We start from the raw sequence: 24758 nt of genomic DNA, 5'->3' as shown, positions 1-24758 counted from the left end.
GGAACAACGAACGTATCTTTTGTTTTGTGCGCTTTCGAGAACCGACGGCCCCTCGCGACCACCTCTCCAAACACCACTATAACGAATAACTTCACACAGAGAAAGGTGAAGGTGCCCGTGTGCTGCGCGTTTCCCAGGAGTGGGCCGCGCCGCTCGGCACTTTTTCGTTTCAGAAAGAGAAAATCCAGTTTTCACGGTAAACTCGGGACAGACAGCCTCCGTGTATTCGGGCTCCCTACGCGTTATTTTTTCACGCGTGCTCTAAATTTTTCGTAACACTGCGCGCAGTTTTGTTCTTTACTTTTGTGAGGTGCACCGGCCAGCCATTCAACCTCGTTTTTCGAGCCGCCCTTAAAAAAAAAAGAAAAAAAAGCTCCCTTGGGTCAAACACCGGCCAAAGCCACTGTAGTGCCATAACGACTCTCCTGTAGTTTGGACCAAGCCACTCTTTTCTTTTATTCTGCTCAGAGCTACACTCTAAAAACTAGGAAGGGTATCGCAGGAGTGAAGCGGCCGGTTCACTCTTCAAAGCGTCGTTTTACTCTCGCAAAATGTCGAGGAGAGTGAAATGCATTGTTCACTCTCTCACCAAGGAGAGAGTGAAATGTGCTTTTCACTCTCCCCTTCAGAGAGAGAGAGTAGTTCTACTCTTGCGGCAATAGAGAACAAAACGTAGCGTAATCTTCTGCTTCAACTGTAGGTGGCTGGCCCCGAACATGGCAATGTATCATTCGTGCACGCTCGCTGAGCAAAGAACACATCGTTTTACTCCTAAGAGAACAGGCCGCCGCAGTTCAAAGGAATGCGTAGCGAGCGCTCTACTTTTTCACTCGGAGTTCTCCACCGCGCGCGCGCGCGCTCAAGATCGCGGAACAACACATGCCGGAGAAAGGTGATCCGTACAGCGAGCAGTACAGCGACGCAGGCCTGCAGCCAGGGGAGATCGTGTATCAGCGATCTCGCGTTGCCACGAAAACACGACAGTCGTTCGTCATGCCTTGGACATAACAACAAATCCTCCACGGTAAGTGAATTCTAACTTAGGTGCACATTCTCCGTATATGTCATGTTATCGCCAGGAAGTCGTCGCTGCGCTTAGCCGACGCGATTGACAAAGGACTAGGCATACGCGCTGTGTCTCTCGATGTCAATCGAAAAAGCCAGTCGTGGCGATAACTGCATGTGATTTTATCACTTTGCCGTTGTCCGTAAGAGCTTTAAAGATCGCAAACGCTGCCAGAACTATGGTATGTTCAATAAGACGCCAGGCGAGAGCACGCTTAAAATGGTTCGTTCACCAGCCCGTGATTCAGAGCCTATGCGGAGCGTGATTAGCGTGCGTTTTGTGTGTTTGAATTTATTCACTTTGGCAGTCTGCTGTGTACGGAACGCTGTTGAACTAAGGAATCACATAACAGAAGGCGTCGTTTTGCTGGCAGCGTGCTTTTTTTATAAATAAACCGCGCGCTTGACGGTGTTTCGCGCAGGGGGAATCTGCGACCACTGAAGTTACGTGCAGCACCAGTGCTAGTTAGAAACTTTGCCGCAGGCATTCAGCTGCATGCTGCAAGAGGTCAGTTAGGCGCGTTATCTTGAACATTCTGAAAACGCATGAGGAATCCATGTTTTATGCTGAAAAAAGTATAAACCCCATATACAAGCGATCTTGCGCGCGGCAGCTACAAGCGACGCGATGGAGATGGCTGTCGCGTTCGCTCGTCGCCTACAAGTCGTACTCCGTGCGAGCGACGATATTGAGCGACGCCTCCCCGGTGTTGCCGGCATGAGGGCTGCAATCACGCGTGACGCGTGCTTTAGTAATTTACGTTGATGTATTTTACTATAAAAGTAGCATAAAATATTTGCGGAGGTCTTGCCATAGGTTCTTATCCTTGCACGTATAAAAATTGAAATATTCGCTCGTTCCGCGCGACAATCGGTAGTATTTGAGCGATGTACATACATCCAGTTCCGGCTTCGCGCTATTGGCTAGTCGCTCATAGCACTTTCGGGCGACGAGCGACGATTTCTAGATTTCCAGAACCGAGCCATCTGTTCAAGCGACGGCCCGTTTTGTCGCTCGAAGCCGTCGCGCACTAAATCGCTCTCACAGTGTTTATCCCTAAGACTGAACTGTTTTTGCTCATGTATTGAAATGGTGTGATTATAGGTAGGTCTGGTTTTGTCTCCTGTTGCGGTTTTCGTGCACGGTGCGGAACTGAAAGGATGCTTATGTCTACGAACTCGGTGAATTGTCGAGCAGCTAGTTATGCATCGGCATTGAATATAACGGCTGCTGTGTGGAATTACAATTGCAAGGGCGCTTTGCATACGCTTGTTGTTTTGGACATGCCTGTGCATTTGCTAATATGAGTTGGCGTGTCAGAGTTATGTCATATGAATAGCTAAATCAGCCTTCCTCTGGGGGTTACAAGTGTAATGTGTGTATTTTGCTATTGCATGGCAGATCAAAATGTGTTTATCGCTTGAATATTTTTAGTAGAGAAATAATATCAAAATAAAATGTTGCTTTGATTCCGTGTTACCAGTCTGTCGTACACAGAACAACAGGTTGGTGTAATAAACTAATAACTGCGGTTTAACTGCAACTTTTACATGCCTTCAAGAATCTAAAATGCTAAATTTCAAACTGCAGCAGTAGTCGGGTCTGTCAAAAATGAACTCCATTGCGCACCTCATACATGAAAATAAGTTCATGCCTTTTAGTAAGCTTAGATGCAGGCTGCAGTGAGCTTTCTTGTTAGTATTGAAATGTGGGTAAGCTTGCCATAATAAGCCTTGTTGCCCTTTTTTATAGGCACATCCATATATCCATTGAACTGAAGGACAATATTTTCATCCCTATTGAGCATCATGTTTGCAGCTATAATCCTCAAATTATGGCTTCAGCAGTGGCACAACCAGGGATGGTGCGGGGGGCACACTGGGCACGTGCTTAAGATGTGTCACAAGTGGTGTTTGCGATACACCAGACTCATGACAGACCTATGATGTCTGAGAATGACCAATATTCTATTCATTAGCAGGAGTATTCTAACATTCGTGCCAAATGAGGATGAACTGTCCGTTATTTCTTGTTTGTTTAAATCTAAAATTGAAGTTAATTTAGCAGTTGACTGTTGCAGTCATTTGGATGTTTTGCATGCATTTCACTAAGAAGACTAAGAGCTAAGACTTTCTTTTATTGCCATGGCCTTGACTGTCTTGATGTTGTTTTGCACCATGCCCTTGTGTTGACTTTTGCATACAATATTTTTCAGGCACCCGCTTTATATAACGCAAGAAAGCAGCTGCAAGGACACGAGGATGTGAAAGAGCCAGTGCAGAGGAGCCAATGCCAAAAAATCAAAACACATTGGCTAGCAATTTGGACAAGAAAACTAGTATGTGGGTATATTGGGTGTACCGTTTGACCAAATGTAAACAAAATCAAGATACAGTATGTTACACCAAGATGAAAATTCTTACGTGCTCCAGGCAGTCATCTTAACATGGTATATTTATGTAATGTCTCCGATTGGAAAGTCAAATCAAGTATGCTCTCTGGAGACAAACACATAGCAGCAAGTGTCATTGAAAGGTTAGAAATGTGTTTTAAAAAAGCTGATTAGTTCTGAGAAGTGACTGCTTTTTGTCTTGCCTCTCAACAGATACATCCATATGATAAAAAAATAGTGGTACAATGAAATTGCATATTTGCTTAGTGACATGATACATACTTGCAGTGAGCACGGTGACTGTGTTTACTATAAAAAAGAACAGCCCATGCTTGGTTAGGTTAGGCCCACTACAATATGCAGGCATGGGTGATTGGCACTTTTTTTTTATTTCTGTGTCGTGAGGTTTATTTACGTGCGTATAGGTGCAATGGCACGCAGTATGGCTAGTACAAAAAAGGGGGGGGGGCTCAGATATATGTAGCTCACTGTACACCACACAGGGCAAAGGAAATCCGTGTTCAGCAACTATGTTAAATGCCATGTACGTAAATTTTACAACGCTACTCATTCGAAGCGCGCACAGGTGCATATTGAAGAAAAGTTTTCCAGGGTACATAATTTAGTGCGTCATTTACACTAATTTTGCTCTAACCACAAGACATAATGATTTGAATATACTGCACGGAAAAACCTAGAGCGAATTAAATTGTGTGTCAGCTTCGTGTGTATACATAAAGTCATTCCTATGCAATAGGTTTTTCGCGTAATGCATTACCTGTTGACAGCCTATCTTATCATGTGTACTCTGTTTACATTACAGTTGTTTATTAGTTTACTCATTTGTTTTGCAACTTATGAAATGCCGGTGTATATATATTTTCAACATTTGACATAACCCTGTATGTTTTGTAGGGACAACCCAGGACGTGCATTTCTCAGCACCCAGTCAACTGCCAGAAGTGACTCGAACACAGGCCACCAGTAAGTGGACATCAGTTGCAATTTCACATTATGAAGTTGGCTGCTGCCTTGTACTGAGGCTTTTTTTTTTTTAATGAGATGGTGGTGTCGTTCTAATGTACATTTTGACCACAAAGGTGCGATCATGTCTCACAGAGGCATATATGGTTGCTATTCTCTGCGAGGGACGTGTTCTCATGTTCGTGAAGCATTTGTGTTTGGCAGTATTGTCGCCCAATGAATCAGATATAAACACTGTAACTCGCCACTGCCGGCAAGTAGTTGCGAGAAACACAATATATTATGACGCTGTAAAGTTATTTCATTAATTCGAAGGAAAATTTTGCAGCGGGAAAAAAGGTTGCTATTCCGGATAAACATGTCTTTTTCTCACAAGGTATTTAACCAAACTGTGGATGCGCGAAATTCGTGACTTATGAATAGATTTTAATTCATCCTTTAGTAATGCTTCTAAAAGAGACTAGAAATAGCATGTGCCTACCTCTCCAATCAGCAGATCATACACTTACAGTCATAAGTGGTAGTTCCATGCAGTCTCGCACTCTATATAACCTTTCCTTTTAGCACCATTGGAACTGGCGGCTGCGTTTTCAGAAGGAGGAGTGCACTTGGCACTGTATATGTATGTGTGAAGTCGGTTTTCTTTGTATGTGTTGGCTCACTGATACAAACAGTGCAAAAATCAGTTGTACCATGAGGCTGACGACGCCTTCTGCTGCTAGAAATGCGGCACTTCATATTTTATAGTACTGCATGACATTTAAATCAAAGCTAGCACATAAAATGATAAAAAAACGAACCGCTGTTATAGCTAGTTTCCTCAAAGAAAGCTTGTCCTTTACGGGCTGTGTTAATCTGAGCTCTCCACCGATGTTTCAGTAGTGAATCCCTTAGTGAGTGAGAGATTGGGGGCAATTAATTGTGTTAGTCTTTAAATGGTGTCCTAATTATGTGTATTTGTTCCAACAAAGTTGTCTAGATTACTTTATTGTGTAGTGGAAAGCTTATGAAACCATAAGCAACTAGTGAGTTACTAACATGCATATGCATTTGTCACTATACAGGTGGCACTCGGCTGTACCACTGCAGTGCTGTGGAAATTGCCAGCACCAGCGGCTTTGCAACAGCTGTTTCACAGCATGTCGGTATGTGCTAATTTATGGTTATGTTGGGATGGGTTAGTATTATGGACCACTGCTACTCTGTATTGTGACAGATCCATATGATAAGTGATGTAATGGGCACAGTGAAAACCTGTGAATGTTTTACTATGGTAAATAAAAAGGCTCTCCTTTTCGTCACTGGAGCAGGGGAGAAGAGCATGCAGGCACTCCTGAATGTATATATATTTCAAAACATGAGAGAGACATATATATATATATATATATATATATATATATACACATACAATTAAACTAAAGGCAGGGACATTCCATCTTTCATTTTGAATTGACTTGTACAGCGCAAAAATACAACACTGACCACAGAGAAGCCCACATGTTAACAGGTTTGATACACACAATAATTCAACAGATTTGATTCTTCAGGTGTGCTATTTTACGCCAGGGGAAGGGAAAGGGGACAAAACCAGAAAAAAGTGGAGTGGAAAAGAAAGGAATCATGCCAAAAAGCATGAGAAACATCGTGCAGCCAGGATCGCCAGCAGGACATCTGAAAAGCACTCTGATAAAATTACATACAGGGCAACCTTACCTATTGTTTGTTTCAATCAACTCAGATCACATGCAGCCATTACTGCAATCATGTTGTTTCCTTATGTCATGAGGGAATGATGTGGGCCCAAAAAACTGTTTAGAGCTGAAGGATTATGTTCCATGCTAGCCTCATTACCTGCTTTTTATCATATTGTTATCAGCTGCTTATGTTAGGGACAAAAAGTAAGAGTACGAGGTCTTTCCTGATTCGCCATTCCACACAACATGTCTTTGTGACTATATGTACATGCAGATGATCCATAGATGAAAAATATTCAGTACAGTAGAATCTCATTACAAGATACACTTGGTTGTAAGAGACATATGAAAATGGTTTGGTTGGTTTTTCGATGTTTGCCACGTTAACAACACTGTACACAAGAGGCACCTTTGTTACTAACGACTTTTTAAGTATTCACTACTTCGAAGGGACACAACCCAGACACATTCACTTCATGCACCTTGTGTGCTCTGAAGGGCGTAAAGATCACGCAATCCTCACACAAGTCAATTGCGCATGTCTCTTTAGCATGGACTAGAAAAGGAAGGCAACGAGGACAGTGCAGGGCAGAAAGTGTCGACAGTTGAAGCTGACGAGCGTCTAAGAGCACCTCAAAGGCACTGCGAGCAACAAGGCTTGCAAAGTGAAGTGTTTAACTTCCAGAAGTTAGGAAGGAAGCTAACACAATCTACAGTCACTAAAAAGCTGTGAATGTCTTCTTTAAAGGGCCCCTAAGCCACCGAGGTTGAAATTTATTTGCGGTGTTGCAGTTATACATGTTAAGGCAACGAACACGTAGCCATGAGAGTTTTTCGAAACGGTGCAGTAATAGTGGAGCTACGTGTTTGATTATCAAAAAGTAGTCCCCGCTCATTTTACTCTTTCATCTGGTACACGCCATCTGGATAGTACCGTCTTTTCCTCGCCTAGTACACCTCCAAATGTTACGGGACAGGCCATCACCAACGAGCTCTGTTGCTGCCGCGCAGGCCCGTTGTCCTACGAGGGGTGGCGCTAATGACCTCGCCAATACAATGGAACTGTATGGTGACTCTAGTTGAAGAGCCTCATAGGGAGACCCTTCTGTTGGCATTTCTGTTCTTTGCCCCCATTGGCTGCCCACAATGGCATCGCGAGCAACGCGACGAGGAAGGAGTGTGTATTTGCTTGCAGGCCTTGCTGGGAGTCGTACACTTTCGTTCGACCAATCGACAGCACCGGAAACTGGTGAATCATCAGAGACAGCCTGGTGATGTCAGGACAAACTGGGGGGTGCAGGATAGGTCCAGAGAGGCGCACGGAGTCGTTTTCTTCATATTGTGGTGCTCCCACAGTGCTACGCACTGTGGCGTTTGGCATCGTCAATTGTGACGGCATTCTGATTTTGATGCGCGTGTTTACTTGAAATGTTCAAAAAATGTCGAGAAGTGGTTTAGGGGCCCTTTAAGCCACCCTGAGCAATTATTCCTTCAGATATATCTAAACATACTTTAGTGATGATGTATAATAAAGTGATCTAGTCTGGCTCCTCAGTGTTTTAAAATTTTTGGTATTGAGAGACATGTTTCCCGTGCCTCTTGAGTATCTCTTCTGAGGCTTAACTGTAATGTACACACACAATTGTGTAACTCCTCCTGCAAGTATTATTCATTAAGCCTGGTCACTGATGTGCAAAGCTTGTGGTTAAGTTTTGATGTCCGTACTTTTTAGAGCTATGTTTATTAATTCATGCTGTTATTGGTTCTTCGATGCAGGAGACAATGCCTACGAAATTATTGGCCCTGATGACGAGAGCCCTCAAGGGGCAAACGACATCTCTGTTGCAGAAGTGAGCCCGATACCACCTGAAGTTACCATGACAGGTGGCACGGCAGCAATAGATACAGAGACGGCCATGTCTACTGCAGCTGCAACAGTGTACGAGGCAAGCAGCAGTGTGTCAGCATCAGCAGCAGTGTCAGAAGGAACCGCACCAGGCCTGGTAGAGCAACATGTGTGCTATCACTGTGACTTTTTTTGTAGTGCATACAACTCATTTGCTCAACATACGAAAGCTTTTCACCACGACTGTGAGCCATTGTTCTTGTGCAGCAAGTGCAAAGTGTGCAACAAGCATGACTTTAAGATATGAAAACACATTACAGTTGTTGCCTCCCCAGCCAGCCCACATAGCGACGACAATGTGGAACACATGGTGGGACACACCTCTTCCCCATTAGAAGATAGTAGAGACTGTCAGTGTTGTTGTTAGATTAACTGGTCTTTGTAGGCAACTAGAAGGACAACACAGGTGTCATAAGATTGTTGTTTATGTTGTTATTGAAGAGGTAAAAAAGAAGTTTGATGCAGCTGAAGTGCCAACTGATATTGAGCAAATCGAGAACAAGCACCTGAAAAAGCAACACTATCAAAATTTGGGTATCTGTGTCGCCAACTCTGGTAAGGATGGCATAAGACAGAAGTGTGATGAAAATCACATAGACACTGCTGTTCCATCACTGGTCACAGTGAGCAGTGACTTTTAGGGCAAGAGAGTCAACTGAAATCAACATTATGGCATAGTGTCATGCTCCCATGTGACCACTTTCCATGTTATTTTGCATGATACAGCTCAACCTCCAGAAACGAGACTGCAACTTGTCTGTAAAAAGCTTTCACAAAAAATTATAACACTATTAACACAGCAGTATCTTCTTTTTTTGTGGGTTCGAGGTTCCCGGGTGTCCATTAATGCAAAAATTGCTGAAAAAAAGAACATGTGTCGTACTTGCACCTTTTTAACACGTACGAGGGGGACAGAACTTTTCTAGTCATGCATCTTCATCATACTATCAAGTTTTTAAATGCCTTTTATAATTATTATTACCAGTTATATCTGAGTGCATTGTATGCATTTAGCAGGTGTAAAATCAGGTCAGTTGGATCAGATGCCTTATCTGCAAGGGAGCCCTATATTCAAGAAATTGGAATTAATATAGGTACGTTAGAGACGCAGTCTTTCAGCACTTTATTGCGTGTGGTTTAAGCATTGCTCAATACTTTTGTGGATGGCAGTTTCAACTGGCACAGCACTGCGCTTTGTCACGGTCATGTATCTTCAAAGCGGTGTTTACCATTTGTGTTGATCTGTTTGTGTATTCATAGAGCAAGTTCTTAATTTATTTTTTTCCGCATTCTTGTGCTTGCACTAAGCTTGTATAAGGCAGGTACAAAATGGGCGTCACTATAACGAACTGTTCTGTTGAGCTTACACTTGCAAATAATAGTGTTCAGATGGCCGCACTTCTATGCAGGTGCACCGATAGCTTTGTGTATGTTCTCATGTTTGTATAAAGCTTGTATAAGCTAGTTACAAAATGTATGTCACTAAACATTGTGATATTCTTTAAAGAACTGCTTGGTTGGTTTTTGTTGTAAAATATGGTATCAAAACCGCCGCGTCATGTGCGCGCTGTCAATGCGCAGGCGCCAAGTTCTTTTTCTTGTTCACTCCTCCTTTTCCCTTTCCCCTTTCGCTTTATATATATACGTGCATTAAACACCTGTGCGTTGTTCTCGGCTAACCACTGGGTCGTCAACGTCTCCCTTCTTACATGACGGCAGCTACGCTGCCGCTGCTATGTTACAGTGGCGACGAGCCAGGAAGACACCGACGCAGTCAAGGTAGAACCCGACACTAAGTACCCGCAGACAGACGTACCGCTGACCACGATGGCCTCCCACATGCTTCCGAACTTCGACGACGTCGCAGATAAGTGGAAGCCTTACCTCATCAAAGTGGAAGCGTATTTTGAAGCTAATGCCATTTCGGATTCTACTAAGAAGAGGGCACTTCTAGTGGCTGCACTTAGCACGTCGACGATCCAAATCCTAATGGGAAGGATAGCACCTGCAAAGCCCAATGCCCTAAGCTATGACGAAGTAGTCGGGGTGTTAAATGACCACTATGACCCAAAACGCAACGAAATCGCTGAAAGTTTCCAGTTTTTCAACCGCTGTCAGCAGGAGAATGAATCCATTCATGATTTTTTCGTTGCAATTCGGCGCATAGCAGACAATTGTAATTTTGGCGACTCGCTGAGCAGGCTACTTCGTGACAGAATTGTCTGTGGCGTGCGTTCAAAGGCCGTGCAAAAGCAACTTCTGTCAAAGAAGGAATTAACGCTGGAGGAAGCGGAGTCGATAGCAATAGCCGCTGAAACTGCCGAAAAAGACGCCAGAACAATGTCCGTAGACGTACCGCCTGTGCTTAAAGTGGAAGCGCATCGCAAGCTACCATCGAGATCAAGCACGGAAAGCGCAGGGCGACTGGAGTGCGGAAGGTGTGGCAGTTTTAGACACGACAGCAACAGCTGTCGATGGGCTAAAGCCCTATGTTACTCTTGTGGTCAGAGGGGTCACTTGGCAAAAATGTGTCGCAGCCGCAATGGTAACCGTGTTCCCAGCAATCGGAGCGTCCATCACGCGAAAGCCTTGGCGGTGGAAGACGCCGTTTCAGAAGAGGACAACAGCGATAGTGCGCACATCTGGACGTTGGCGTCAGCACGAAAGAATGCTCTTCAGCCACCAATTAGGCGTACGTTTAGTTGGGGAGGCGTGGATTTATCCATGGAAGTAGATACTGGTTCCCCAGTGTGCGTAATATCGCGACAGCTTTTTGATAAACATCACAAATGCTGGCCAAGCTTGAAACCTTCACACGTGAAGCTATCCTGCTACAATGGAAGATTACCGGTGGTGGGCGAGCTTCAACTTTGTGTGAAATACCGCGATATTTCCGTTAACTGTGCCCTTGTAGTGCTAGACTGCCCCGGACCAAGCTTGTGCGGCCGAGATCTGCTAATGCTCCTGGAACAAGCGGGCGTTCCGGTACTACAAGTGACGGGTGAAGGCGAGGCCACGGCGGATCAAGTGGACTGTCACAGAATCCATGCCATCTGCGACACATACCAGGACGTTTTCTCAGAAACCTTGGGGTTGATCAAGGGACCACCAGCCAGCCTCCTGCTGAAGGGCGACGCTGTTCCCAAATTCTGTAAGGCGAGACCTATTCCGTATGCTCTACGTGACAAGGTATCGCAAGAACTTGACCGGTTAGTGTCGCTGGGTGTAATATCGCCAGTCAAGCATTCGAATTGGGCGACGCCCATTGTACCCGTTCTGAAGAAAGATGGGTCGGTCAGAATTTGCGGTGATTTTAAAGCTACTCTAAATCCTGCTTGCGCCACGGAGCAGCACCCACTTCCGGTAATTCAAGATATCTTTGCGTCATTAGGAGGAGGCCAGTTGTTCAGTACGCTCGACTTGCGGGATGCTTATAACCAGGTGCTTTTGGACGAGGACTCTCGGAAGCTTTGCGTTATCAACACTCACAAAGGCCTGTTTTGTTACAATAGGCTTCCGTTCGGCATTTCCTCGGCTCCCGCAATTTTCCAAAGAAAACTTGATACCATACTATCTGGGTTACCTGGCGTTCAGGCTTACTTGGATGACGTTCTAGTCGCGGAAATGGTTGAAGACTGCGGAGCTCGATTGCAAATGGTGTTAGAACGGTTCAGAGAACACGGTGTGAAGCTCAGATACGATAAGTGTAAATTTAGCCAGCCATCTGTCGCTTATCTTGGGCATCGTATTGATCGTACCGGCCTTCACCCAACTGAGCAAAATGTAGATGCGATCATGAATGCCCCTAGTCCCCAAAACCTAAGTGAGCTGCGTTCGTTCCTTGGTATGATCTCGTTCTATTCAAAGTTTTTGCCGAATATGTCCGATACACTGTTCCCATTGTACCAGTTGCTAGAAAAAAACGCACGCTGGCAGTGGAAGTTATCACAGGAATCTGCATTTCGGAAGGCAAAGCAGCATCTTAAGGACGCCGAGGTACTTGTGCATTTTGATCCATCGAGGAAACTGAAGTTGGAATGTGACGCATCCGCTCGTGGTATAGGCGCTGTTCTTTTTCACACAATTGGAAGCACCAACAGACCAGTCGGGTTCCGTTCCCGAACCCTGACAAAAGCCGAAAGAAATTATTCTCAATTAGAACGTGAAGCACTGGCACTTGTTTTTGGGGTGACTAAGTTCCGGGATTACCTTTTAGGTCGAGAGTTCGTCCTCGTTAGCGACCACCAGCCACTTCTAGGACTGCTGAGGCCCGACCGCCAGACGCCTGCCATGGCTGCAGCTCGCATCCAACGCTGGGCCCTCTACCTGGGAGGCTACCGTTACAAGCTCGAATATGCTCCGGGAAGGCTGCTACTGAATGCGGATGCACTGAGCAGACTGCCTCTGCAGGGCTCCGATCTCGTCACGGAACCTGACCCTGAAGAGTACGTATTTTGTTTGAAAAGTCTGGATGAAGGGATAGTCACAACACGTGAGCTGAAGGAGCTGACCGCCAATGACTCAACCTTAGCTCGCGTAAAGCAAAACGTGTTACACGGGTGGCCGAAAGGCGCAGAACGACTTGACCCTTCCTTGGCTCCCTTTGCTGATCGCAAGTTAGACCTATCTCTGGCACACGATCTCGTCTATTGGGGACACCGTGTCGTCATACCTGTCGCAGCGCGTAAGCGCTTGCTACAATTATTGCATGAAACGCATCAGGGGTCCTCGGCAATGAAAACAGTTGCGCGGTCCTTGTTTTGGTGGCCAGGAATAGACCGCGAAGTAGAGCGCACGGCAGCTCAATGCGAGAACTGCATTGCCAATTTGCCTATGCCACCAGCGGCCCCGCCGTTAAGTTGGCCTCAAACGCAGGAGAGATGGTCGCGGGTTCACGTCGACTTTGCAGGACCAATAGAAGGTAAAATGGTTCTCGTGGTAGTAGATTCCCACACTAAGTGGATAGAAGCAGTGCCGCTGAACCAGGCTACTTCGACAACCACCATTGACTGCCTACGGGATATATTTAGCCATTTCGGGGTACCAAGAACCCTCGTATCCGACAATGGAACTCAGTTCACCAGCCAGGAATTTGCAACGTTTGCTGACAGGAACAACATTACACACCTAAGAACCGCACCCTATCACCCGCAATCAAACGGAGCGGCGGAGAGGGCAGTACGGACAATCAAGGATGGTCTCCGGAAGATGCGACGCGGAAAGCTGGAGCATAACCTTACACGTTTTTTGCTTAATTACAGAAGGACTCCCCAGAAAACCGGAAAGTCGCCATCGGAAATGCTGCTGGGTTACCAGATACGATCGCGCCTGGACACCTGCTTCCCTGCGGCGACTGTGTCTAATTCTAAAAAGGAAAACGACGAGTGGTTGCCTCCAACGGACTGTAGTGTACATGTCCGCAACTACGGGTCAAATGGTAAATGGATACCAGGACGGGTAACAGCGACATCGGGAGGACGGATGATCACAGTGGAGACTCCTCAAGCAATCGTGCGGCGTCACATCGACCAAGTGCGCACCCGCACTGAATCGTCTCCAGATAAACCACCAGGAACCGACCCAGGCTTGATCAGCAGAGACCGTACTCAGAGCGCACCGCCACTCTGCCAAGAGCCATCCGCGAGCCCCGAAGACGCGGGAGAATCTTCACCCCAAGAAGCGTTTCGAGACCTGGACCACCAGATACCTGTTCCACCACCCGTGGCATCCGGGGCAGACCAAGTACCCATGCAACCTGTTCGACGCTCCACAAGATCCCGCAAACCAGTGCAGCGTTTTTAAGAGGGAAGAAATGTTGTAAAATATGGTATCAAAACCGCCGCGTCATGTGCGCGCTGTCAATGCGCAGGCGCCAAGTTCTTTTTCTTGTTCACTCCTCCTTTTCCCTTTCCCCTTTCGCTTTATATATATACGTGCATTAAACACCTGTGCGTTGTTCTCGGCTAACCACTGGGTCGTCAACGTCTCCCTTCTTACATGACGGCAGCTACGCTGCCGCTGCTATGTTACAGTTTTACACTTGTGAATTAGTATTGAGGCGGTGGTATTTCTATGTAGGCCCACTGCTAGCTTTCTGTGTGCTCACGTGTTCGTATTAAGCTTTTACAAGGGAGTTACAGCATGTACGTCACTAAGCGCTGTGATATTTTTAAAGAACTGCTTTGTTGGTTTTACACCTGTGAGTAATAGTACTCGGGTGGCACTAGTCATGTGTAGGTACACAGGGACCATTTGTATACATTATGCTCATGTAAAGCAGTTACAAAGTGTATGTCACTAATCACTGTGATATTTGTTCAAGAATTGCTGTGATGGTTTTACACTTGTGAATAATAGTGGTCAGGATACAGTACTTGCGATGTATAGTTGAATTTATACAGTGCCAAGACATGGGCTGTATACGTACCAAAAGAAATGTATGTCATTATATTGTTGTGATTATTACTGCTTGGATTTTATTAAAACTCTAATAACATTTTTTCTTGTATCTATTGAGGTATGGCAATTTGTCATGCAACCAAACTGAGGACCTGAACTTGTGCATACAAATAAACAGCTAATTTAAGAGTATACTGCTCATATTCTGCGAAACCAGTTTAACAAATCTTGTACTACAATGCTGAAAAAATGACAGAGCTGACAGGGATGTACAGAAAGAGTTCTGCACTGGCTGAAGGACTGCCCCACACTGGAGTTGGTAATGTTGCGTTTATTGGAGTAGAACAGTAAGTGAGCTTCTGTTAAAAATGTGACAGTCAATGCAGAAACATAAGGCAGACGAGCAGATGTGGCACATTTTTTTCAGGGCCCTCCATGCCTACTACTGCATTTCTAGTCTTCCTGTGCTCTTCGTATAAGCCCCTGTTCAGCCAAGGTTTTTACTCCATGACAGTTGTTCTACTGGGTTCGTAGCAATATTGAAGAAAAAAATGCAATGGTTTTCAAGAACTTTCGAGGCCCCGACACAGTAACTTCAAGGACGTCGTGCGATTTTTTTAGTAGTTTGGACAGGCGATAACTTGTTCAACAACATCGTTAATTTAAAGCAAACAAAAGAATACAAAACAAATTGCAATTCACTGATTTCAAAAATTTGAAAGACTGCTAATTTGCCTTTCACCGCCCATCACTAAATGCACACAAGGAAGCATTTCAAGAAAGCGCTCAGTTTTTCTACAATAGCACAATTAACTACTTGGACCTGCAACATTTGCAGTTTTTGAATACTGTTTGGTTTGACAGTGTATGGGATGTCATCTGTTGCCTCAGCTTTTCACCACCAAATAAGCAATAGTCATTTGTAATTTCCTTTTATTGTGTCTGTAGCTTTCAATTTACTCATCACCGCTTTTCTTTGAATGCCTCAACTGTTGAGCTTCCTGCTTCTGCTCCTCCAAGTACATTTGTCGCCGGTTCCATGTGCCTAAAACTGGTATCTGCAGCTCCTTTGTAATTTCAACTTTAAGGATGTCGCTTTCCTTCTATTACCTCCACAGACAATTCTCTGTGACATGCGAAGAGTGTCACAGAAGGGAAAAAATAACACTTGGCAATGTCTGCTATGTCTAGCCAAGTGTGCAAATTTAAGGACTTTCCAGTACTTCTAAAAATTCCAGGGTTTTCAATGCCTTGAAAATGGCATTTTAGAAATAAAGGGTTTTCAAGGATCGCTACAAACGCTGGTTTCTAGCACCTAAATAATTTTACAAGCTTATTTTGGCATGGAGTTCGGAAATTCATGCTTTTTAGCTAACGCTGCACTATCTCTGTACATTGAAGCCACGAGAGCGCAACCATTTTGGAGTAAAGAAAAATACTGAAAGCTTTTAATACCACTCTTTTTCTATGGAGCTTCGTATTGCCTAGTTAGGTTTACGAATGTGCCTGGTTTTGGTGGGCGTTTCTTCGACATTTTCTGTGAGAAGTAGATGACTAACCCCCGTATTCAGAAATGTATATTAATACAAAGCTCATGCTTGACTTTATATAAACGACGCCTGGTGCGAACGTCCCCCAGACGCTCACTGCCTTTCTTTTGGTGCGTTCACGATTTGCGTCATTTAGATCAAGTCAAGCATGGGCTTCAAGTTATGATGCATTTCTGAATATGGGGGTAAGCGTGCGCAATTCCGGGCAGCGCATTGTGCCATTGACACTGAGAGGAAACGGGGAAAACAAAGTTAACGCCCTATACTCCTAAACTTTCGCCTACCTGTGGTGTGCGTGTATCGTGGAAGAAAAAACAGCGCAAACACCAGGACGAAAAAAAGCATCAACCACACCAGCGCTTCGTGGTGTTGTCCATGTTTTTGCGTCGTCCTTGTGTTGCGCTGTTTCTTCTAAAATGCTCAACCAACTAGCCGGCAAGTCTATCCTGTGCATATATGTTGAACACACGTATGAATGTAGATGGTCTTCGAAGCTTTTAGAACGAGCACTGCCACAGGATACGAGCAGTGCACGCGTAACAAGTGGACACATTAGTCATTTAAACATGCGTGCCAATGCATGTGACGCGGCTATCGGCATAAGCAGTCTCCAAATGCTGGAATACATGCTCTTCAAAACGCTAACGATCCGCTGCTAATGCAGGACAACAGCTCACAGCGGACTGAACCAAACTCTAAACTAATGCACTTGAAAAGAACGCCTACACGGCAGCGTGAGGCACGTCGAAATGCCTGGTACTGGCGTCGCAGTTGACCACATACGAATGGAACTGGCGGAAAAAATAAACAGAAATGCTCACCAGTATACGCGCGACTTAAATTCACATACGTGGATGGTTGGCACGATACTTTGTATCCGCGTATTTTCGGAGAACATATAATGCATGAACTGGAAAAGCGCTCGATCGTGAGCTGAACGGCACATTTGTTATTTTCCTGGGGTGACGACAAGCCGTGAATAGTTCTCACGTCGTCGTCTACGTTGTATTCCTCCGTTAGTCGTAGCAAGGAATGGAAATGATGCAAACGCAAACGTATTCCAGTACACAACAGCACAGCACACTGCAGAGAAACTCCACCCACTGCAGCCGATTCCTCAAATACATTTGTTGTGTATATAAGATCTAAAACAACACGACTGAACGTGGTGGCTCTGTGGTGTAATGGTTAGGATGTGTGCTTTGAATTGTATAGATGCGAGTGTACGCGGGTTCGAATCCACGTGATGTATAGAGCAATATGGTTCTCCAGATAAGTGTGTGATTCCCTCGACTACTGTGTTCTAATTAGACCATGTGTCTCCTGATTGTGAAATATGCGAAGATATTTGCGGATTGAATGTGCATTGGCTTTTTTTTCTCCGCAGTGGCGTTCGGGAGACGCATAGGCCGATTCCGAGCAGTCACGACTCATGGTAGGCAGCAAATAGCCAGGAAAAATGACTTTAAAATCCTGCATAACATTGCTCACGCCTATTCTGAAGGCCGCTTGGAATTGGGCCACTGAGTCTGAGGAGCCGCCTAGGGAACAGTGTATCAGCGACCCTAATTTGATCTGATTTCCTGCCTGCATGCGTGGCCAGCACTTCGCTAAGAAGGTATTGGGAAGAGTACTAGCACTCTGTTTGGGGGAGGAGAAGTACTCGGTCTGGTGGAGTGCCATTACCCCTACGGTGAGAGTATTACCACTCTGCGGAAGAGTACTAGCACTCCCTGTGGGAAGAGTATTATCACTCTGCAGAAGAGTACTAGCAATCCCTTGCGGTGGAGTAACAAAACTCTGTCAACAGGAGTTGACCTACTCTCTCTCAAAGAGGGTCGATCTACTCTCGAAAAGAGAGTGAAATATGGGACAAGCCGCTACTCCCTCAAAGGGAGTGCCCGGCACTCTCTTAGTTTTTAGAGTGTAGGTCTTTTCCGTTTCGACGGGTAGAACGCCATTTTCAATTCCGTTTCTCCTTTGCCGGCTTATGGGTCTCGGATAATGTAACGGGCGCGAGATTCAGTGCGGGCACGTAGTGCGTTAGAGTATCGGTATGCATATCGATGAATCACGCGGCTAGAACGTGGCTGCATTAGGTGCCCCTTTCCTGGTATATAGCAATGCTCGACTGAAATGAGCAGCCCGATGACCGTCGAAATTGATCTCAGTAAATGTGCTGTTTTCCTCTTTACCATGTGCACGGCATATCCCATCGGGATTATAACGTGCACACATTTGCGCTCCTCCTCTATCACTGCGAGCACTTATTGCCTAGGATGGCGTGACATATGCATAGGTAATAGAGAACGGTGATCACACACATCGCACACTGTTATGATTGGGGGTTCAATCCCATCGCTCGTGATCCGTTGTCAAGATTGGAGTCGGGCATGAATTAGAAGGTAGCTGGCCCATGTCGTCGTCCAACTTATCCACGCTGAGGACGTTGATGAAGGGAAGGACTGTTTCTCATCGAGAACGAGGAATATCGGTTTATTCACAGTATTTATATCAGTCTAACGTGACTGCTTGAGAAAGTACATCAGTCTAACATGACTGCTTGAGAGAGAGTGTTTTGAGCAGCCGCACAACAGCGGTTTATAAACACTCGGTCCTCCTCCGATACCCAGGTGACGGAAACGGCCGTCGAAGCACCGTAGGCGAGTTGACCCGGAACCGTAGGGGCATTTATTCCCCGAGCTGCAGCGCGCGCGCCGGCTGCCCATTGTCTGGCGTCTTGGTCGGCGCGTGGGAATGGGTCTCAGTAGACGTTCCCGCGGGCTCATAGCAATAGTTTGCCCGCCGAGCCCGTTTAGTCACAATGGCGACTTCGTCAAACTCGGCTCCAGTGTCGGAGAGTCGAGGACGCACGTATTGTTGTTCACACACAGTCGACTTAGTCACGCCGTGGCTAGAGGTTTGCGGCGACGTTCCAGGAAAGTTGCCGCCACTGTCGCGACTAGCCGACAAAACTTGCACTACAGCTGGCCGTTCTTAACAACACAAAAGTTAACCGCGACATAGCAAACATTTTACCAAACAACTTAGAATAATAAAGGGCGAATAAAATCGCAAGAATGAAGTTAGCAAGGCGCTCTGTCGACAAAGAACAGCAGAATAAGTGATGTTTAAGCGATGTACCAGATTAGCAAAAGTCGTAAATCTTCCTCAATATTGTTGCAGTAGAATAAAATAAAGGAACTGCGATGAAAAATTGTCGTGCTGTGTCTCCTCCTCACATCCTGACAAATGAACAACCAAACAACTTTCAACAAGAAGCTTCATTCATTGTCCTCCACGTGCACGAGAACAATGCTCCATAAAAAAAAGCTTTGATCACAATCATGGCCCAAGGAGCTCCCCGCATGGGATCTCTAACAGCCTAAAAACTCCTCAGGACCTCACTGAAGTTCTTGACTGACTGACTAATCACAATCATCAAGAAAAGGCACCACACTAAGGGAGCATTTGGGCACCAGCGTTACATTTATAGGACACTTAATAATTAACAGATACAGTGACACACTACCAGAATTAATCTGTGCATCAGCATGGTGCGTCCAGCAATGTTACTACAGACCTGTCGGAGCCCGTTTCGCATGGCGAGTTGCCAGCGAAAGAGAACTTGTAGAAAGAGAAAGAGAACTTTAGTAGAACTTGTTGTTGGGCGAGTTGGTAGATATTAGCGAACATTGTTTAACTGCACGAGCAAACTCTTGTCTGATCGGATGCACTGACCGCCTCGAAAGCACTGCCACAACCACGGTCATCTGTCAGTCTGGACAGCACTGCCGGTACCCCAGCCAAATCCCGGAAGTGCAGCTCGAAGCGCGCTGTGGAACAGCGACTGCGGTACGTTCACAGCCTGCGCAACGAATGCGCGAGATACTCGTTCGCCTTCCCTTTCTTCGGGACTTCATTCGCGTTTTCCCGCTTAGGTAAGAACTCGCTTGTTTACACGGAGCGTATCCCGACCCTCATTACGGGTGACCGTGTTCGTTGGCGCACGCAAACAGGCACCCCTGACGCTCTCGCTACAGCTGTTTTACTTCCTCGTTGATTAGCCGTCATCAGGACTGTGCGACACACATCCCCATTTTCTCTTTCGGCCTTTTCATCCTTTGTGTCACATACCGACCCTCATTTGCGCTACTGTCTTTATCTCTATTCCTTGTCCGCGCACTTTCTCCCTGCTCCCACTTGCAGATGTCCTCGAGCGTTTGTTGTTTTATTTGCCTTCTCTGCAGTTTAGAGCTTTACTCTCACGCCTTTAACATTGCTTTCTCCTTAGCAGGCGGGATGCTAAGGATGATGAAGCTACGAAATCTGCACGTTTTTGCCTCTCCTTCCATTAGGTCGCTCCACTTCCACGCTTAGGCAATGGAAGATGCTTATCGACCACAGACTGCCTCTTGCGCATTCTAAGTTGGGTTCTTTCTTGGACGCCTTCATCCATGTCGTCTTTTCTGCGATTCTACCTAACTGACTTCCTTCTTGCCTCTACACATTGCTGTTAGAACCCTATTCCTTTAGCGCACCGCTACCCTCGATCTGTCTCCTCGAGCTGCCTTGGAGACTCTTCGTTCTTCCGAGTCTCTTCTCGGCATCCCTCGCTTCCATATACCCAACAAGGCAGTAACGGCTGTTTGCGGCCCTGATGGAGGACTACGGCCTCCCTTTTACGCGTTTTACTGCCGCGTGGCATCCCATTGTCGCTTCGCATTTACCTAATCGGATTTTCCTTTTCAATCGCGAGTTTACAGGGATTCATTTCTCAGCTCTGATTTCTCCAAGCATGCCCGAGCCGGGTGCTTTTCAAGATATTGTCACGTGGTCGTGACGTCAAAGGACACAGTAGCAGTACTGTGAAAGACAAAACTAGCTTTTATTGGGCGAACCTGTGCCCACAAAACAGGCTACACTTAAAGCACAACGATAGCGGCGAACACGCTCGGTGATCGTCGAAAATCTGATCAGCGGGTAAAGCGTGTCGGCTTTTATACAGCAGTCGTCGAACGTTCCAGACTAATCGTTGGGACCCGCATGCCTTCTACAAAGTTCTACATCATTTGCGTCAAGCGATGAAATCAGATAACACAAGGTTCGGTGACAACAGACAGCGCATAGAAGCATCGATAACTTTCCAGAAACTTCGGATACATGCAGGCGCGTCCCGCGCTGTGCGATAACATTTGTTAGGCGGCAAAACGTGTCGCCCGATAAAGACAAGTACACGTGCAAATATCTCGTTAACGTTCCAACTTTCGTCAAGTAGCCAAACGTTACCGATGTTGCTGGCATCGCCCAGGGTTGTTTTTAATTTCATTTATCTATACCCTCACGGCTCGAAACCATTACGTAGAGGAGTGGTAGGGTTAAAAAATGCATGAGAAATTCATGGCTATACAGTGTTAGCTAACGATTCACAAAAGCTTACGGCATTCCAGTGTTCCGCAATCCAGGTCCAGGTCAGAAGGATAAATATGTAAGAGTCAGCCTTTGGTGCGATGTGTGTTAATACCGACCTTACTACTATGATCCCTGCGTGCGGAAATATGGCAAGGTGTGTAAACTATATCAAGTCGGAGCTGTGGGATGTGGTTATAGACTTTTGTTAAACAAACAAAGCCTGGTGATGTTGAGGCGGGATTCAAGTGAGTCAAGTTTGAGTATCGTTGCTATAACGGGTTGTCATTTTTCTGAGTGTTAACCATCGCTTCGCACTCTGCATTCCCTACTGCAGACTCAGCTCCCCTTCCTAAAGGGAGATAAAACGAGGCAAAATGAAAGGGTAGGAAGGTTAACGAAGGAAATATCAGGGTCCGCTATGGCTTACACAGGGGCAGGGAAGGAAGCGACGCTGCCTTGTGATGGGTTTTTTGACGCCCTGAAGCAACATAGGAGTTGCGAGGGACGCCGCAGTGGAGAACGGTGGCTACATAGAGGCGAAATACAGCAAGTGCGCTTTTTTATCTTGTGAGATGTAGCGCGCTCTCACTACACCACAAGTGCGCTAAACAAAGGTTTCAAATTTTGTATTAACCTAATATTTGTGGCGGTTAAAACAAGTACAGAATAGCTCTTAACTGTTTCTCGTCAATCATATCACGTAGATGTAACACTTGTAAGCGGGAGCGGAGAAACAAATGCTGCGATTGTGAGTGCACGTTTGAATCAGCTGGCCCACAAGTATACACACCGAACATGCTGCAAATTTTATGTTAAGAAAGTAAGAGTTTTAAAAAAGTTATGCAAATCTAACGCACATGGCGGGAAGCCTTGTGAATCGCAGCTTTAGTGAAGCGGTTAACTAAAGGCTGTAGAACACGTGGCGATGCATTCATTTGTATTTACTTTCATCCCATGCCACGTACATTATCATGCAGCGGTCCTGTTTATCCCGCACAATGTTTACAACATTAACGTCATACAATCTTATGTTATGCACTACACCGCTCAGGTGCTTTGCCGAAATGCTAACACCAAATCAGGCGGATGCAGAGTGTTGGACGTCTGCGCACCGATGTCACTAAGCCGAATCGTCTCCTTTCCTGGAGAGTAGCACGTGGGCGAATACACACCGACCAATCACTCTGCTTTTCAATAAAGAGCCTTCACTGCGCATCTCTCATGAAGGCGAAGAAGATGAATGATGTCGGTGGAACAACAGCGACGACAGGTGAATGTACAAAGAAGTACGACCCACATCTAGGGACATTCAAAGATGCTGTACCTCATGCGCCACACTGGCACCTAGCCATTCTTCGGTATTATCCAAAAATGAGCACATACCCAGTGCCATATGTCGAACGATAATTCGGTAATGCAAGGAATTACAAGAAAGAAACGCAAACAAGGCATACGACGATTATCATTGTGAGACAACATAAGCCCCAAAGTGTGAACGTTTTTAAGAGTGCACTTATATAAATATTCTGGGCACGTTCTTGCCGTCGCCGCTGACACCGCAGTCATCGTGCTGTTCTGCTATCGACAGTACATCACCGTTCGCACGTGTGATTGGGTTTTATTTGCCAAAACCACTTTCTGATTATGAGGCACGCCATAGTGGAGGACTCGGGAAATTTCGACAACCTGGGGTTCTTTAACGTGCACTTAAATCTAAGTACACGGGTGTTTTCGCATTTCGACCCCATGGAAATGCGGCTGCAGTCGCCGGGATTCGTTCCCGCGACCTGGTGCTCAGCAGCCCAACACCATAGCCACTGAGCAACCACGGCGGATCGCGTGGAAGTTTAAAGGGTCTCCAGGGACGCGGAGTGCGTTTGGCTGGAAAAACGAAAAAACGAAGTGGACGCGCTGTCAATTTTCCACTCTATCGGCTTGGTTGCGCAGCCAGGTCAGCGTTCCGCCTTCCGCCGCTGGCATGAGCAGTGTGCGCATGCATTTCCAGCACTTGCAAGTAGGCTCGCTTTAGCATACTACCGTATAGACTCGTGTAAGGGACCGCACTTCTTTTTCACAATTTTGACGAAGTGCGATTCTTACGCGGGACCAAACAGTCTGGTTAAAATGGTGCTGATACGTCCGGCCACTTGCGCACACCCCGGATCTTGCTCACACCCCGGCCCTGGCCACCTATAATTGGTGCACGGAAGCATGCATACAATACAATGCATACAATAATACATGGTCCTAGCAATCACGGGAATCAACCAGTGATTGCCTTAACGAAACTATCAAGTCTCAGTTTTCGTATGTTAGGGGGAATTTGGTTCCACATTTCAATGGATCGGGGAAAAACACTATACTTGAATTTGTAAGTCCCGGCGTACAGGTGTGTTATATTTAGAGGGTGAAAATTCCGTGTGTCAGACGCTTTAGCAAACTTATAGTATTCCAAGCATGAGCAACGTGCAGAGTTGGCAGTGGTGTAAAACAGTTTTAAGACTTTCTACACGACGCCGCTCTACTAGCGAAGAGAGGTTCATGGAAGGAAGGTAAGAAGAGTGGGAGAAGTTCTTGTCGTAACGCCTGTATATAGGTCAAATAGCTTTCTTTTTTTTGGACAGATTCGAGTTTTTTTAATGTGGTATTTCAGATATAGATAACAAATGGCACATCCGTAATCCAAGATGGGCTGCACTAGGGTTTTATAAGTAGGCAATTTTGTTTCTTTAGGGGCTGAGCGCAGAGAACGCTTTAGGTAACCTAGGCGTGCTAGAGCTGTAGAACATGTTGCTTGGATATGTTTGGACCAGGATAAATCGTGTGTGAATAGAATGCCAAGGTACCTATTAAATTTAAGAAACATTTTTTGGAGGAATACCATTGAAGCATTAAGGAAGACGTGATGATGTGGTAGTTATCGAGAAGGACGTAGAGACAGTTTTGCGAATAGTGAAGTTCGTCTGGCACTCATTACACCAAGTACAGAAGTTGTAAAATTCTTTATGCAGAATGACGTGGTATTCAAGACTGGTAATTGTGCAACAGATGACACAGTCATCGGTGCAAAGACGGATTTTAGTTGGTAGCACTTTCTTAGCTAGGTCATTTATATACAGGAGGAAGACAAGCGGGCCTAAAACTGAGCCCAGCGGAACATCAGAGGTAACATCAACGCAGGGGATTTTGCAGAATCGAAACAAACCTATTGCGACCTATCTGAGAGAAAACTAGACATCCAGTTAACCAGGCTAGGATTCCTTAACATACTATTTAGTTTATGCAAAAGCTTCAAATGTACAACTGTATCAAAGGCTTTGGAAAAGTCTACAAATGTGGCATCGATTTGAAGGCC

The 24758-nt window shown here is 45.7% G+C and overlaps 2 protein-coding genes and 1 long non-coding RNA gene across 9 annotated transcripts in view; 2 read left to right on the top strand and 1 right to left on the bottom strand.

Annotated features, from left to right (window-relative positions):
• Window positions 1-24758, top strand: part of LOC135920952 (uncharacterized) — a 552461-nt gene that overhangs the window by 2253 nt on the left and 525450 nt on the right. The window lies entirely within an intron of this gene.
• The window catches only part of wake (wide awake), a 505847-nt gene that overhangs the window by 355708 nt on the left and 125381 nt on the right, over window positions 1-24758 (bottom strand). The gene's annotated exons all lie outside the window — the stretch shown is intronic.
• LOC139046649 (uncharacterized) lies at window positions 881-14515 on the top strand. Of its 6 annotated transcripts, none has more exons than XM_070523597.1 (6): window positions 896-1024; window positions 3282-3404; window positions 4374-4442; window positions 5507-5587; window positions 7913-11193; window positions 12259-14515. In XM_070523597.1, exons 5-6 carry the CDS (start codon window positions 9870-9872, stop codon window positions 13842-13844), a joined length of 2910 nt encoding a protein of 969 aa, XP_070379698.1. In that variant the 5' UTR covers window positions 896-1024; window positions 3282-3404; window positions 4374-4442; window positions 5507-5587; window positions 7913-9869; the 3' UTR covers window positions 13845-14515. The 6 variants fall into 6 exon arrangements, with proteins under 6 accessions (XP_070379703.1, XP_070379698.1, XP_070379699.1 ...); XM_070523598.1 differs by having other exon boundaries at window positions 3282-3408; XM_070523602.1 differs by lacking the exon at window positions 12259-14515 and having other exon boundaries at window positions 881-1024; window positions 7913-9724.

The sequence above is a fragment of the Dermacentor albipictus genome, chromosome 8 (assembly GCF_038994185.2).
Source record: "Dermacentor albipictus isolate Rhodes 1998 colony chromosome 8, USDA_Dalb.pri_finalv2, whole genome shotgun sequence".
NCBI classification, from domain to species: Eukaryota; Metazoa; Arthropoda; class Arachnida; order Ixodida; family Ixodidae; genus Dermacentor; species Dermacentor albipictus.
The sequence above is the reverse complement of the archived record's forward strand: the minus strand, read 5'-3'. Positions and strand labels throughout refer to the sequence as shown.

Coding starts and splice junctions, on each gene's coding strand:
- LOC139046649 (XM_070523597.1), top strand. CDS start 9,870: ATGGCCTCCCACATGCTTCCGAACTTCGACGACGTCGCAGATAAGTGG. Junction 11,194..12,258: donor CGACGCTGTTCCCAAATTCT/GTAAGGCGAGAC, acceptor ATTACCTTTTAG/GTCGAGAGTTCGTCCTCGTT.